We start from the raw sequence: 18,108 nt of genomic DNA, 5'->3' as shown, positions 1-18,108 counted from the left end.
TTTTTTATTTTCCGTTCTCTAACTAGAATTTTGTTCAACTTGTCCCTATGGACACATTCCCCATTTATTTAAATAATGGGATAATTTTATTGGAAATATGGGATCCGTGTAAGGTCTATATGTCTGTCCCAAAAGATTCACTTGACCTCAACCTCATTTCATTGATCTGTGATCATGCTAAGTTTTTGTGGTCAAGTCTGTTTCCCAGATGCTATCAACAATAGATCAATTATATCATGGTGTATGGAATTATTAAGTCCGATATTACTCTGACGTTCAAAGGCTGTTTTGCCAGACAAGCTGGGGCAGATTACTCCGACGTTCAAAGGTTGTTTTGCCAGACAAGCTGGGGCAGATTACTCTGACGTTCAACGGCTGTTTTGCCAGACAAGCTGGGGCAGATTACTCTGACGTTCAACGGCTGTTTTGCCAGACAAGCTGGGGCAGATTACTCCGACGTTCAACGGCTGTTTTGCCAGACAAGCTGGGGCAGATTACTCTGACATTCAAAGGCTGTTTTGCCAGACAAGCTGGGACAGATTACTCTGACGTTCAAAGGCTGTTTTGCCAGACAAGCTGGGGCAGATTACTCTGACGTTCAACGGCTGTTTTGCCAGACAAGCTGGGGCAGATTACTCTGACGTTCAAAGGCTGTTTTGCCAGACAAGCTGGGGCAGATTACTCTGACGTTTAAAGGCTGTTTTGCCAGACAAGCTGGGACAGATTACTCTGACGTTCAACGGCTGTTTTGCCAGACAAGCTGGGGCAGATTACTCTGACGTTCAACGGCTGTTTTGCCAGACAAGCTGGGGCAGATTACTCTGACGTTCAAAGGCTGTTTTGCCAGACAAGCTGGGGCAGATTACTCTGACGTTTAAAGGCTGTTTTGCCAGACAAGCTGGGGCAGATTACTCTGACGTTCAACGGCTGTTTTGCCAGACAAGCTGTGGCAGATTACTCTGACGTTCAACGGCTGTTTTGCCAGACAAGCTGGGGCAGATTACTCTGACGTTCAACGGCTGTTTTGCCAGACAAGCTGGGGCAGATTACTCTGACGTTCAACGGCTGTTTTGCCAGACAAGCTGGGGCCGTGGGGGCGAATTCAGGATTTTGAAATGGGGCGGGGCGCGGGACCCCAAACTAAAAAGTTTGGAGGGGAACCGGTAAAAAATCTGGATTAACCATCCATAAGGGTGGGCATTATTGTCCGCTTTAATCCACCTCTGATCTCAACTGATATCATGACTAGTATCCCGGTATTGACATTGAAAACGTACCCTGTGCATCCAATCTTTATGAAAGCTGTTGATTATGTAATTTTCAAAATTCAAGGTAACAAGGGGTCAATATGTAGGTATTATAAAGCGCAGTTACAAGATTACTAATATATGGAGGGTAAAATTTACATAACCAGTACAGACCAATTGTAACAATTTATCAAGACTTGGTATTCTTTACCATAGGAATAGTTTGAACACCTTTTATTTGGGGACTTTCGGTCATGTGGAATAGTCTCTTTAATTATGAAATAAAAACAGCGTAAAATTTTTGAAGAAAAACATATGTTCATGTGTACATTTTTTTTTATCAAAATTGACAGAATATTGTTATTGGTAATTGAAGCTATAAAGTTGTTTTTTTTTTTGTAGAAACGTTTTAAGAATTGAATGCTTCTTTTTGTAACTTCATTGGGGTGTTAAAGCGTTGACCGAAGTACATTTTCCGCGCTTCATACCAAAAATGTGCGCACGGTCAATATAAAAAAGAAGATGTGGTATGATTGCCAATGAGACACCTATCCACAAAAGACCAAAATGACACAGACATTACAACCCTATGAAGTTACAAAAAGAAGCATTCAATACTTATAATTACATTTTTTAGCTAGGATCATGAAAACACGAATTTTATCATTTTTTTTTATTTAATTCACCTGTGCACTTTATTGTGAGACCTCATGTTATCATGAATGAAAAGTTTTATTGAGTAATGCAATTGCTTAAGGAATAACACATGATGTGCAGTTAGCCAATCAGAATACCGTATTATATTGAAACATACATCTAATGTAATTATTGTAAAATAAGAATAAACCAACAATATAGTATTGGTTTAATGATGAAGCATATGTACTTGGGACAATGATTTGCCCCCCCCCCCCCCCCCCCCTTGTTTCTAAAATCTGCTTTTTTGTTTCTTTTAATTTCAATGATTTTCGATTTTTTTTACTGTATTCGACTTATTCGAATTTATTAGAAATACTATTTATTTATTTTTTTCTATGAAATGCAAATTAGCTATTTGTAAAAAAAGATAACACTATTACTGAGCCATCTAAATTAGGAAAAGGTGTGCGACAAGGTGATGGCTTAAGCCCCCTCTTATTTAATATATATGTCAATGACATTGATTCAATTTTTCCCCAAGAATCATGTTTTCCGTTGCAGCTTATAGACACTAGAATGAATTGCTTATTATATGCTGACGATTTACTGTTACTATCTGAAAGCAAAGAAGGTCTTCAATCCTGTTTAAATTCTCTAAAAACATACTGTGATAGATGGAAGCTAAATGTCAATTTAAATAAAACAAAAATTATGATCTTCAGTAAAGGTAAAAAAGATTTAAAAAAATTTAATTCTTTTTATGATAACAAAGAAATTGAAATTGTTGAGAAATATAAATATCTGGGTATTATCATGTACTTTAATGGAAATTTTAAACATGCTGCAGAACACTTATACAAACAAAGCCTAAAGGCACTTTTTCTCTGCATTCTAAGACATTTGGATTCAATACTATAGATCATAAACTAAAATTAAAACTTTTTGATAATCTTATAAAACCCATAAGTACTTATGGATCTGAAATATGGATTAGTGACTACAATATAAAAGACTCAAATATTGATAAATTACCTTTTGAAAAAATTCATAATAAATTTTGTAAAAATATTTTAGGAGTTCACAAGAGAAGTTCAAATATGGCAGTAAAGTGTGAATTAGGAAGACAACCTACTTTGAATCATATACTAACCCTAGCCCTTAAATATTATGATCGACTTAAACAGCTTCCATCTGAAAGATTGCTTAGTGAAACATATAAATTAGATCATTCATTATATACTGATGGACACAGATCTTGGCATAAATTTATCTCTAACTCTATTGAAAAATATAATTTAACAGACAATAATCTCAATTTAAAGAACTTACAGGGAAAATATTAATAACCAACATTCTAATAACACTTTGCATAATCTAGAAAAATTACGTTCAATTGAACAAGACAATAAATTACATTTCTATGCCAATATTTATTCAGAAGAATTTAAATTGCAAAATTATCTATCTTATAAATGTTCTCCTAATATAACAAGAAATCTTACAAAATTAAGAATTAGTTTCCACCCTCTTTTGATTGAAAAGGGTAGATATTTCAGACCAAAAATTAAGAGAGAAAACAGAATATGCTCTAACTGCAATCAAATAGAAGATGAAAAACATTTCCTTATTTATTGCAAAAAAATTGAAAATTATAGAAAACAACTATTTAATAAACTAAATTTTAATTCACAAGATCTGTGCCCTGAAAAAGTTATGGAAACCATTATTAGTTTACTTAACCCACAAAATATTGATGACACAAAAAATATATGCCATTACATACAATTATGCTTTGAATCTTTGTAATTTTATTCATTTATTTTAACCTTGATTTGATATTTTGTCATACATAATATATATTTATTTATGTGATGTAATATCATGTTAATGTGGGGGAAGACATCATTATACTTGTATTGATTTTCCTGATTTAATAAAAACTTGAAACTTGAAACTTGATTTACAGCGGACATGGTTGATATCATAGTTATGTCATTCTAGCTCTATAACAAACAAAAAATGCGAAAATAGTTGAAATTAAAAAATAAATAAATACGGGTTTTCAACAAAAATTGGAATGGCGGGTTAACATTGTCTTGTCCACAAATATCTTTGCAGTGAAGTTGTTGTTCCGTGACTTAAATCGTTTTTTAAAAGATGCACTCTACACAGCTGTAACGCATTTTACTGCACACGCAAAACAATTCAACTTTTGTTTTTTTCGACTTTAAAAGAATACAGAAACAATTAATTTGCACAATTAATCTTAATTCAGATTTAAAGAACCCAAAAGAGAGAAAAAGAGGGGAGATTAAACTAAAGTCTTAGCTTTTTATAACTGACAATCACTGACATCAATTTCCTGTGCCAATTTCAGATGTGAAATCGAACAGGTCAAAAGTACATTTAACCTTTTTAAAAGTGCATGAAAATTACATCATAAACAAAACATTTGATTGGTCATTGAATGTGTAAAGATCCTAGAAACAAAGGTCAAGTTTCATTCATTTTTTTTGGGACAATAATTTACATGCGGCATTAATTTTACCTGTTCAAAGGTACGAAAAACTTGTCGATTTCATGCTTATCTTTTGCTTTGAAGATGACCGAAAACTACATCAATTTATTTGAAAGATTGTCGAACACTGAAAACGACAATTTTATTGAAATTGTCCCGTTACTCGGAGAAGTTGCTTCTACGCTGATCATAAATTGTCTTTTTGATGAATTTGGTAAAATTCTGATGAATTTAGATGTTTCGAAATTAAATATTTTGAAAGATAATGAGAAGTTTCTTCGGGCAATGATAGCATTCTACTATGAAAAGAAAAGTTATAGACAAGTCTTCGAAATGTTGGCGGTAAGTAGAATAACACAACTTCATTTCAGTTATGTAGGTTTTTTAAGATGTGAAAAAGATTTGAAAATATTGTGGAAATGGTATTTTTATCTTTACACATTGCGGGGGTCACTTGTTTAATTCTCAGTGGATTAAGATTTAAAAAGACTTTTTTTTGTAATTTGAGAAAATTTATAATATTTTTAATTTACTTGTCTAGTTAATATTGAAAACAAAAATATTTATGTAGTAAGCTGCTTTATAGTATACGTTTTTCGTTAAAAATACAATAAGATAAATAATTTCATTTCATTACATATTAAATTATGTAAGGCTTTATAAAAAGGCTTGCTGTTTTCATTGAGTTTTCAGAATAGTAATTGCGTTTAAAATATATGTTTGTATTGTGGATAATCAAAACCAGTCCAAATGAGGAAACAAAGTACATTGCTAGTTATTTAACATCTACTTAGATTTATATTCATTTTACAAAGTAAAAAGGGAAAAGAATTAGTTAGCAATTGTTTATTTAGTAAAAAAAAAAAAATTTTAATTTCATAATGATTTATTACAAGTGGCGTTTTTAAAACATTCATTCATAATCTAAAATATTTGACTGAATAACATAAATGATTTTTTTGTTATCTCTATAGTTTCGTTTTTATATCTCTAGTGGCGGGGGATTCTTATAATTGGGCAGCAGTTCTTTTGCGCCAATTACTGTTTTTCAGGGGTATAATTTGCGCCAAATTTTGTTTTCCAAATGTATCAATTGTGCCAATATTCGGTACTCATTTGCGCCAATTAACCTGTACTTATAGATTATCGTTGATCATCTCAACGAGATTGATTTTCTCGCTTGAGCTGGTACAGCGAAAGTGAGAAAAGCAATCGAGTTGAGATGACCAATGATAATCTGTTTATCGCTATTTTACCTATGACGACATTGTCAATTTCATGTCAATTTCGTTAGCAACGCCACGTGGCCTCCTTAGTTTCTAGCGATAATTATTCTATCTCAAGCGAGAAGCATGATATGAAAATTATCACAAAAAAGATCAAAAGAAAAATGCACAAAATAGCGATAAACATATCTATCATAAATATTAGTGAGTAATATATATATTTATTCTTATGTTTTGGCTTAACAAGTATCACATGTTCGAATATTTCACCATAAAGAAGAGCATCTGGAGAGAAATGACTTAAAATACAGTAAACATTCAATGTACAGAGAGAGAATAAAACTTATTGCTTTGCTAAATATTTAATAAAAATATACCAATAGAGATGAAAATGTAGTTATCAAATGTAAAGGAGTAAAAGAAAAATCTGGTACTGATAATTTTAGCTTTCGCAAAAATACTCAAAATCAAGCGCTAGAATTGGTTGTACTTCCATTTTTTTTAAACTAAAAAGTTTTCTCCGCCAGTGGCAAGTATTAAAATTTTTTAGACTAAAAATAATATGGACAAATTTTTGCCATTAATATAATAAGCTTTTTTTTTTATTAAAAGATAAATATAAGTTTAAATAAAAAGAAAACATTGCTTAAATATATATATGTAAATTATATTTTTTATGGTAAATATCTTCCAAAGTTACTCGTCAAAATTGTCCTCACAATTATAAAATTTACTTGAAAAAAATCAACACATTTATGAATATTCTAAAATTATTATCATATTTAACCAATAAATTACTAGGAAGAAACTGATTTCGGTTAAATTAAAGATAAAAGTTAACAAAGAAATTATTTTCATTTTTTAAAGCAGATTTATAATACAGTACCAACAATTAAAAGATATTCGTGGCGTGGTTAGTGCTATAATATATAAACTCGGAAGCATTATTTTCTATTTGTGTTTTCTTCTGAATTTGCTATTTTTCTTTCTTCTTTTTATTATCAATGTACGCATTAAAAAAAATGAAAAAATATTAGCATGAAAACGTTAAATAGTGAAATTAATTTACTTGTTTTGTTCAAGGTCAGTTATCTAAAAAAAAAATCATGTAACTTTCACTTATTTTGGAGTTGTTTTTTTTGTGACGAAAGAAGAAAAAAAATATCACCCTAAAAAAATATTGTAAGGCTTTTTGAATAATTTTATAACTCAGGCTGGTTATATTCAAAATATTCCACCACCAAGAGTAGTAAATGATCTTTCCAATAACATTTTTGTCTGTAAAATAATTCCATTTTTATTTTGTACGAGGTTAGGGTTAGTGGACATGGTTCCATATTTCAGGCAGTTTAGAAATAATAATTTTAGAACAGAAATGATAACGAAATTTCTTTAAGTATGGATTATTATAATATGCCAAGAATTACGCCGAGACCGAAGCTAGGTGCAGTGTTAAACTAACAGAGAGGGGAGATAATTATTGCTCCGTGTTGAAGACCTCAGTGTACCTTTAAAATATTAAGAACAACGAAATAAAGCGCTGTCCCTAAATTGCTGTTTGTGTTGTTTTTCTTTGTACTGTGCATGTTGTTGTTAGGTTTCAAGTTTGGATTGTTTATATTTGTCATTTCGAAGCCATTTACAGCTGACTATGTGTTATGTGCTTTGCTCATTATTGATGATCGTACGGTGATCTTATAGTCGTTTATTTCTGTGTCATTTTGGTCTCTTGTCGGACGTTGTCGCATTGGCAATCATACCCCATCTTCTGCTTTTTATATATGTTAAGTTTGTTTTAATATCCCCATTAACAAACATGGCCACCATAGCTAAAAAATGGAAGATAGGGGTCAAATGCAGATTTGGACCTATATCTCAAAAACTAAATCATTTAAAGTAAATTTGACAAGAGGTCTTAATTGCTCAATCATTGTAATTAAGATTTGCGTATGCTATCATTTTTCCAAAAAAGGCAAACAAGCCAACCACACCTTCAACTTGCTAGCATTTATTTAGGATAACTGGATTATTGGAGGAAATAAAGATATATACTACAACCAAAGCAAGCAAGCCTACCAAACATTTAAACTACAAGCATTAGGAAAATAGCTCTGATAAAAAAATCCATATTGGTGCGTAGTTTGAAATAAAATTGGCATATATTGACAATTCATTATAATAGCTTACTTACTTCATATATATATATATATATGTGTATGTCAAAGTTGTTTTTCTGAACATGCGACCTATAGATGGATTAAAACTGAAACCTTTAAAAAAGATTTTGTAATACAAAAAAATTACCTTCAATAACCCCAAGAGAGTAAAGCCAGGCAATGATTGTCTTACAGATACAACTTAATTCATTTTCTTAATTCCATCAACACCAACAACCATTAAAACTGTAGAAAGCGGAGGACAATACCAATTTTATTGTTTATATACTCTGCTGTTTATATCTTTGTCCTTTCAGTTTATTTGTATGTTTATATCTTTAATACGAAATAATTTGCATCATAAAGATTTTTTTTATTCAGACTATATTATTTTTAAGTTCCACTATTTTTCTTTTATATTTGTAGACTGGTAAATTTTCAGATAATTCTGGTTTGATTGAAATCTGGGATAATGCACAATACGCACTGAAAGAAGAACAAGTGGGAAAACCTCTCACATCTCTGATGAAATTCCGCACACGACAAAAGTAAGTTATCAGAACAAAATTGACAATTAAATTACAGCAAAATGCAATGAGCGTGTATAGGTAAAGGTAAAATATTTGGTTAGCTTGCTTGCTAGTTGAACCGTGAAGTTATTATTAGGCCAAACAAAAAAGTGTGTGTGTTTACAGTAAACAGGGTAGGTAAGTAGGTAGGTTTTTTGTTTGTTTTTATGCCCCACCTACGATAGTAGAGGGCATTATGTTTTCTGGTCTGTGCGTTCGTTCGTCCGTCTGTTCATCCGCTCGTCTGTCCAGTTTCAGGTTAAAGTTTTTGGTCGAGGTAGTTTTTGATAAAGTTTAAGTCCAATCAACCTGAAACTTAGTATATATGTTCCTTTTGATATGATTTTTTCTAATTTTAATGTCAAATTAGAGTTCCGACCCCATTTTCACAGTCAACTGAACATAGAAAATGATAGTGCGAGTGGGGCATCCGTGTACTTGGGACACATTCTTGTTTTAATATTTTTTTACATTGAGTTTCTGGGAGTAACATTGTGACCTTAACAGTGCTTAATCAAAAATTGTAAAAAAAACTTTAGGGTAGGGGAGAAAATGTAGGGTAGGTAGAGATACAGTAAACACACATACTTTTTTGTTTGGCCTTAGGTTAGGTTTACTACATTCCTTTCAAAGTAGATTGGTCCGACAGATAACCAATATATTTGTCTGTAGGACTAGACTATTCAGAAAGAAGGGTAGTATAGTTAACCTTATAGGTAATGATTTCACGGTTAAGCTAATAGGCAAGCTTAGGCCAAAGATATGACACATAGCTACACACTCAATGCATTTTGCTGTAAAATTCAAATCTTTGAATTAAGTTAAACAAATTGATGACTGTCCGGATGTGTTGGAAAATCGTTTTGGGAGTAATGATTATCCACTTTTTGGAGGGACTGATTTTTTTAAGGACGTTATAAAACGATTTGATCGGACATTCCCCACTATCATATTGTGTCCATGCAGTTCCTAATTACTATCAAAATAAAGAATAAAAAAAAAATGACAGGGCCAAAAAATCAAGAATACAGAATTATTGAGTGCGTACACATATTTATAAAGAATAGTGAATAAGGAATAAAATGAAGAATAAAAAAAAACAGGCGTGGCCAAAATACGCTTAAGAATTCAGAAATGAAAAGCCTCTCTCCCATATTAAGACCCTCGTATAAGTACTGTGGAACTTTCAGCTCTACTTTATCTAAAACATTGGTTTGAATATGTGTGGTCGAGTTGAGTTTTAATATGTGTGGTCGAGTGAGTTTGAATTGGAATTGAAAATATAAATAAGCAACCGGATGTAATTTCCTTGATAACGACTTAAAATATTGAAACAATGTTCTTGTATTTCTATAGATATCCACCACCTACTAATATCAGCCCTGGAGGCAGATCTACGGCAAAACTTTCTGATCAGGCAAAAGCTGTACTGAAATCATGGTGGTCAGAAAACTCACAAAACCCTTATCCTACACAAGCAACAAGAGAGGAGATTGCAAATCGAGCAGGACTTACACATTATCAGGTAAAGTCAACTGGACTTTATATCAATTTCACTTAAGGATTTTATACCCGGCTTGACGTTATTTTGATTCATATCAATGCTAAACATATGTAAATCTTATAGAAAATCCACAGCCTTTCCCCTAGTACTATCATATTTGACAATTCGGTACTTGCTAGATTGGGGATTATAATATTGCATGCAGTGCTAGCAATGATTTCATTAAAACAAGTTTACAGATATTGGTTAAAACAAATGTAAATATGGACCAATTCAAGTACACCTTCTAAGGTTCACTCAACTTAAGTGACTCAGCACGAGGTTTTTTGAAATTTAAAGGTTGTTTAGGACTTTTTGTAAAAAATAAACGCTAGTACATCATACTAAAAACCAGTGAGAATCTTTGTTTAAAAGGAGTAGGTCCGGTAAGGACCGATTTTGGCCTCAAATTTCAGTTTCATCTGATGAAAGATTTTGACCACTTTTTAAACACTTAAGTGTCTATTTCATATGATGCAATTAATTTATGTGAAAGATTTTAACTTATTTAGTCATTAAAAACGATCCGATTCAGGCTCAAATATGAGAAATCTACCAAATATGCGAAAAGATGGCACTTTTCAGATGGTTTTTGTCAAAAACGAAAGTGGCCGCATCCGTGTTCATCCTCAATCTTTATATATGTTATGTATTATCATCAAATACAACTTCCATTTCAATATTTTGGATGAACACGAATGCGGCCACTTTCGTTTTACACGGAAACCGTCTAAAATTTAACTAAAATGCTGGAATTGTGAAGATTTCAGTAATTTAGCATGAATTAATGGTGCTAGTTCTCAATATATGTGCATTGTATTGTCAAAAAGAGCCCATATTTATGTAGCAGAACCTTTCTACTATCCAATAAATGACTAAAAGTTTACATTTTAACAATTTTGTAAAACTGCTATATTTTGGGGCCAAAAAGGGGTCTTACTGGACCTACTCCTTTCAGAAATCCAAAAACCTATGTATTAAATTCTGTGGATTTTCTACAAGATTTTTAATTTTAATTTCACCAAATTCTCTTTTTCTATTAAATGCAATGAAACTGTAAATAATTTTGCTTTGCACGCAGTTTCCCCTTGGCATATGTACAAAATGGCCCATCTCTATTAGTCATTATCTTTGCTGTTTTGATACTATTGCAGTTTGAAAAGTACATAATTCACAGGCCACAGAAAGGGGTCATAAGCCTTAAAAAAACCTTATTAAAGTTTTTATTAATTTAAATTTCTCTTATGGTTTTAAAGATAGAGAGAAAGAAATGTTTTTTGAAATTATTGTAAATATGTTCAGATTTAAAGGAGTAAGACCCCTTTTTGGCCTCAAAATATAGCAGTTTTAGAAAATTGTGAAAATGTAATCGTTTAGATATTTATTGCAAAGTAGAATGCTTCTGCTACATAAATATGGGCTGTTTTTGACAAAACAATGCACATATATCGGGTACTAGCATCATTAAGTCATGCTAAATTACTGAAATCTTCACAATTGTAGCCGTGATTTTAGTTAAATTTTAGACAGTTTCCGTCTGAAATGAAAGTTGCCGCATTCGTGTTCATTCATAATATTGAAATGTAAGTTGTATTTGATGATAATACATAATATATATAAAGGTTGAGGATGAACACGGATGCGGCCACTTTCATTTTTGACAAAAACCATCTGAAAAGTGACGATTGTTGGCATATTTGATAGATTTTTCATATTTAAGCTTGAATCGGGGCGTTTTAAATGACTTATTAAGTTAAAATCTTCCCCAGTAACTAATTGAATCAATTGAAATAGACACTAAAGTGTTTAGAAAGTGTCTAAAATCTTTCGTTAGATGAACTTGAAAATTGAGGCCGAAATCGGCCCTTACCGAACCTACTCCTTTGTTTCCCTAGTATGTGCCTTCTTTTAATCTTCAACATATTGAAGTTAAGAAGTACTATGCAGATGTAGATTTAGAAATGTCTGATGTTAAAGTTTGACGACGGAACCTGACATATGATGTCACATTGGTATGTACAAAGACAGTAGGTCAAGGAGTCGTGGAATTTTCTTTTTAACACAAAAAAAAAAAAAAATTACAGCATAAATATAAGAGATAACTATTTGAATTGTAGCAATGAACTTGTCACAGACTCGTTTTTACTATGAAATTAAAGAACTCAATTTGATATCTTATTCTCACTCATATAAAAATCGTTCCATCATTATTTCATATTATGAAAATTAGGAGTTTGGTTAAGATTGCCAATGATATAATATCATATATGTGCGGATCAAAGATTTTGAGAAAGTATCGGCAATTAAAAAGTGTATGCATTAACCATAAATGTAGCAGGGGACGATCGGGCTCAAGGGGATAATCTACCAGTTGCCAAATGAAATAAAGATCCTGGGTTCACGCTAAGGTTCAGTTTGACAAATAATTTGAATGTCAGTAACTTTAGGTCTCTGTATGACCTTCACAATGAGCAAATACCATAATGTATGAAATGTAAAATAATTCAACGAGAATGAGAACGTCCTGATTCATATTTTTAAAAACAGCCCAGTATACGAAAAAAAAAACGTTTAACCGTTAGAGACAGCAATCAACGACAATCACTAAAAAATACAAACCACCAAAAAACAAAAAAAAACATCGATGTAAAACGAATACTTTTCGCAGTTACCTGAAAGCTAGTTCAAAGTCAATTACGACTTATATGTTTGAACAGTCTTGAAAAATATAAATCGATACATATCCAATGGATTCAGTGTAAATACTTCATAAACAGCCTGAGAAAAGTTATCATCAAGCAAATCTACATTCTAAAACAAAACATGGGATGTTAATTAAAATAATTTAGTGGTTAAGACCGATTTTTTACTACAGGCATTAAAGAAAATAAAACACCCAGCCTTTTTTGACTAATAAATTAATTTCTGACAAATTTGAGCACTGCGCAGATAGATTGAAAAACAATTATACAATTCAAATACTGATTGACCATTATTTCGTAATATTTTCTTTAATTAGTATGAACTAATCGCACTGGATTGTCTTCTTTTCATATAAACTATTTGCCACTGGATTGTCTTTTATAAGAATGAACTATTTGACACGTGATTTTTCGTACGGGTATGGATAGTAAACCCCATATTGACAGAAACAAGTGCCTGTGTTTCTTATGACTTTAATAACAGATGTGACAGAAAGTTATCATCAAGCGCAGTTCTCTCTAGGGGAAGCGGTAAAGACCAGTAATAGCACAATAAGCAGATTATCGGATTTTCTGCGCAAAGATATCGGACGCTCGACACAATGTGAAGCTTTTAATCTCGTTTCCTGAACTCACTCGCCGAAAGGGTCAGTTTTAGACTGATATTTTAAGAGACACAGAGAAACCCCGATGTCGCGGATAGAAATAATACTCGGGCAAATCTGCGATTGCCGTATTTCAAATGCAAAATCTAATGTTTTCGTGACAAATATATGCGTAAGATATAAAATTTTTAATATTGCTTTTTAATTTTAGGTCAAAACTTGGTTTGCAAATGCTAGACGTCGACAGAAAATGAGCGCAGAGAAAACCCAATTGAACTATGAACTGTACATGAAAAAGAAACGTGAACTTTTGAGTAAAAATGGTACACAAGCAAGGACGAGAAACACTAAAATAGATAAATCAAGTGGATTAACAGAAATGCATTCCACTGACAACGTCAATCCACATGATACAAACACAATTGTTATACCACAATGCGCCACGAGCAATCCACATCAAGCTTTTCAAGAAACTTTTCAGAGCAACATTCAAGATCGACATCCGTCACAACCTTTCAATTATTTTGTTACCATTCCAAAGATGGTACCATTAGACTATAACAATAATTTTTCGTACGGTAATATACCATCAGTTCCTCGACCGAATTTTAACGAGTCTGTAAGCACAAACTGTATTCAAAACTTAACACAACTATGTCGACACATTGATTCTAACGCTGACGCCGACATCAGTGTATATAAAGACTTCCAATCAAGAAATCCTGCTTCACCCAATAGTGGACTTCTACCATTTGTCAACGTTCAGAATAACTACCATCATGCATTTCGGTATCAGAATATCGACGATACGCGTGTATCATTCGGACAAGAAAATCAGTTGAGTCAAGTTCCTAACTACTGGCCACATGTACGAAACCCTGTTCAGAAATGCGCGCAAATAACCGATCCTTGTGGGATAAATTACATTGATGGTAGAAATAGTATACAAATGTGTAACCATAGTGATAACAGACAGCCTTCTGACCTTTTTAACACAAGGACAGTTGTAAGCGATCAGACATTCAGTAATCCTGTTTGTTCATCTCAAAATAAAAGTCCAAGAGTACCAACATTTACATTCCAACAGGAAAATTGTGCAACATTTGATCCGGACCAAAGCGTAATAAATACACCCATGTTAACTTCATGTGCAATAGATATCTCTAGCAAAGGACTAATAGGTAAGCAACAATAAAAGTAACCGAAAGGAATAGAGACGTGGTGTGATTGTCAATATGTAAATCAGCAACAGCCTTGCAGAATTGCGTTATTCGAAACCTTTTTCGGGGTGAATATATTATGTGGAAAGTTGTTGCATAATTGGCAATCAAACCCCCATTTAAGTAGTTGCTCTATGTCTTTTCTTTAATCACTCTTTTTATTTGTCCTTGTGCATAATTTCTATCTGAATAGTTAAGTCCATTTCTTCTAATTTTTACAGTTAATGGTAATTGGTCATAGATTAGCTGTGTTCTTTGGTCATAGTGGATAGTTGTCACATCGGCAATCATACCATGTCTTCTTTATATAGGTTTAATTTGTTGTCCATCTGAAAAATCAGAATACATGAACTATTTGTCACTGGACAAACAATTAAGTTCTGCATTTCCCGCGATACCAGGTTAAATTTAGTTTAGAATTTGGATATGTTTATTTGAGGAAATAAAAGGCTTCCCATAACGGTTGGAAGATTGTTTGTTCGAGTTTTCAATATCTGATTCATTGTTTCTTTAACATGTATAAGGTTTTGGTTTTCAAATATTTGGTCACGAGCATCGTCGATGTGAAATTTTCATCTGATACTGTTTAATATCAATTCAGAAATATTTGATTAACCCATAAACTTAGCCATGCAATGATTGTCTTTAGTCGTGTCCTAATATTTTGTCCTTACGAATTTTATGTCAACGGCGTGCCTTTGACATTCTTGGGTCATATTCGCCGACTATGTACACGCGAGCTATTTCTAATTCAAAATGTTATCATTTTATATGCATATTTCATTGAATACTTGTGTAATACATAAAGAGAAATAACATACTGTAATAATATAAATTACTCTTTTGTGTCCATTTTGTTGAACTCAACTTTGGGTATGCCTCATCATATTTCTTGACTCTGTTTTGTAGGAAGCAAACAAATCAATAACTCTAATGATGGACTCCGAGTAGAAAATGGCAACAGCCCGATGCTTCTTTCTCGGCCTAGCTCCTGTCCACTACCGACCACAGAAAAGTTACGATATTTATTGACCAGCGAACAAACAACAAAATCTCACTATCAAATTAAAGAAGCATCTTATAACAGAAGGTAATAAGAACTCTAATGCCTAATCAAGGTTAAAGATACGAAAAAAAACCCGTAAAATGTGAACAGCATACACAGAAATATACATGGGAGTAAAAAAAACAACGTTTAAGCATATTTGGTACATGCTTTTGTATATCAACATATTGAACCTATCTCTTTGACAAAATAATTTTACCTCATGTTTTAGGAAACGAGGTTCGGAATATATTTCGCTGAAACAATGAATAAAAAACATGAAAGCCAAAAAGAAACGATATAGAGGTGCTTGTACGATATTGAATTAAAGACAGCGTCCACGAGACCCAAGATTATTGATAGAAAATCTGTTTTCTTCAAGCGCTCTGCAGTTTTTTGTTTTTTTCTATTATTATTTATTAAAGTCAAACCCGTAGTGAAAGAGTGCCATGATAGACAAACCAATCATTGATACCAGTGTTAATATTTTTACGCCAGAAGCACGTGTGCATGTACATGTACACACAATGAAATGTAGCATATGACATATATAATAATGTTTCTTCTTCTTTAGATACCCAGAGCAACCGGAGACACAAATTCAAACTAATTATGAAATAAAACAGGTTTGTAAATAATAACTAATATGAAAATAAAAAAAGATGTGGTATATGATTGCCAATTATAGATTTCTCCAACAAAGACCAAATGATCGGAAGCAAGGTATAAAAAATGACAAAAACAAAATAATTCAAACGAAAAACTTAACGGTCTGATAAATGTACAAAATGATAAACGAAAAAAATTGATTTAAACAACAACAACTGAAACATGTATGATGGTATATTTTGCAGGAGATGGGGATACGTGTAGGCCCAAATCTGATTTAAATGCTTACCATGTGTCTAGACACTATACTGTTTGATAACAAACAGTGGTCAATTTTATTCAGAATTCAATTTTATTCAGAATTCGTAGAAAACAGCAATTTAATAGTTATTTATTCATGGAATAATCATTCTTTCTTGGAGGTTGCTAAGAATTGTTTACTGTTTTCTGTAAGGATTTTTCATCTGCCATGCACGTTGAAGCATCTTTTTTCTAAATACGGGTGTTATTTTTTATTTGATTGATTGGTAGTCTAACGCGAACTCAGAACACATAAAACATGTCGAGGCGAGAATACATTTCCAAAATTCCTCAATTCACTTTTCTAATTTGTTGCCAGTCTGCATTCATTTACAAATGAAACGAAACCAACATTGTGGTTTTGTCATTTGATTAGGGACTTTCCGATGGAATTTTCCTCGGAGTTGAGTATTTTTGTGATTTTACTTTTGAAAATGACGTAACATTTTTAACCCTTACAGGGATAGCAGTTTTATTATTTCCTGATAACAGGAAATTCATCAATCTTTTAAATATTACAACTATGAATAAATGGATCACTCTACACTTACAAATCAATTTAATTTCAGGTAAATGAAGAAAATGATATTGCCAAAGTCCTACTCGACTTCTCCAGTCAGTCGGTCGATTCCTCTCAAGACAGTAGCTGATTTGAAACCACTAGATGCCAATTATTGAAATTACAAACAGGCTACATTTTGTAGTTGTGCTGCTCTGTAGATATTGCCTACGAGGGATTGTGCCACCTTTGTGTTAAGGTAGACACTACCTCCATTATATGACTATGCTTTCTTTCGAATTCGTATTGATATCACAACTTATAACATTTGCAGAGATTATATGCCAAATAATTTTGTAGCTTTTTATGCTCCATTTATGGGCATTATGTTTTCTGATCTGTGCGTCCGTCCGTTCGTTCGTCCGTTTGTTATTCTGTCCGTCTGTCCCGCTTCAGGTTAAAGTTTTTGGTGGAGGTAGTTTTTGATGAAGTTGAAGTCCAATCTACATGAAACGTAGTACACATGTTCCCTTTGATATGATCTTTCTAATGTTAATGCCAAATTAGAGATTTTTCCACATTTTCACGGTCCATTGAACATAGAAAATGATAGTGCTGGATGGGGCATCCGTGTACTAGGGACACATTCTTGTTTTCCTTTGTAATTGAAACAAATGTGTCTTACTGTCTTAACGTTAGTAGAATATTAAGAATAGTTGATTGCAATCTTATTTTCAAGTTATGAATGTATTACAGCCGATTGCATACAGTGTGTAGGTAAAGGTAATATATTTGGTTAGCTTGCTTGCTAGCTGAACCTTAAAGTCAAGGAGGGTAGTTTACCTAAAACCTAACAATGGCTTCACAGTTCAGCTAGCAAGCAAGCTAATTATAACCAACGATATTACCTTTACCTACACAATCAATGCAATCGATGGTAAACATTTTTCTAGATAAGTGAATGCAAATGTTATAGTTTTTGATCTTTGGACTTGGTTCACAGTACACAACATATGCACTCGTTGCTGTTTGTTAAGAATAAACTGGAAGCCAAGGAACGAAGTATTAAATTGTTGTATCTTTTACAATATTGTTTGCTTGTTACAATTTTTAATGCATTAAAGCTAAATATTTTTAAATGTTACAGATTTGTTATTGAAAAGAGAACTACTTATAATTTTGTATCTGTGCATTGTTAGATAGCTATCGTTTTTTTGTGTTCCTGGTGCT

General features: G+C 32.5%; 1 protein-coding gene across 1 annotated transcript; it reads left to right on the top strand.

The window, feature by feature from the left end:
- Positions 1 to 4,454: 4,454 nt before the first annotated feature.
- LOC143076717 (uncharacterized) lies at positions 4,455 to 17,656 on the top strand. The gene is made up of 7 exons (XM_076252566.1): positions 4,455 to 4,746; positions 8,213 to 8,334; positions 9,712 to 9,880; positions 13,417 to 14,386; positions 15,335 to 15,515; positions 16,045 to 16,096; positions 16,949 to 17,656. The coding sequence occupies exons 1-7, from the start codon at positions 4,489 to 4,491 to the stop codon at positions 17,027 to 17,029; spliced, it is 1,833 nt and encodes a 610-aa protein (XP_076108681.1). The 5' UTR covers positions 4,455 to 4,488; the 3' UTR covers positions 17,030 to 17,656.
- The last annotated feature ends 452 nt before the right edge of the window (positions 17,657 to 18,108 follow it).

This window comes from Mytilus galloprovincialis, chromosome 5 (genome assembly GCF_965363235.1).
Source record: "Mytilus galloprovincialis chromosome 5, xbMytGall1.hap1.1, whole genome shotgun sequence".
Lineage (NCBI taxonomy): Eukaryota > Metazoa > Mollusca > Bivalvia > Mytilida > Mytilidae > Mytilus > Mytilus galloprovincialis.
The sequence above is the reverse complement of the archived record's forward strand: the minus strand, read 5'-3'. Positions and strand labels throughout refer to the sequence as shown.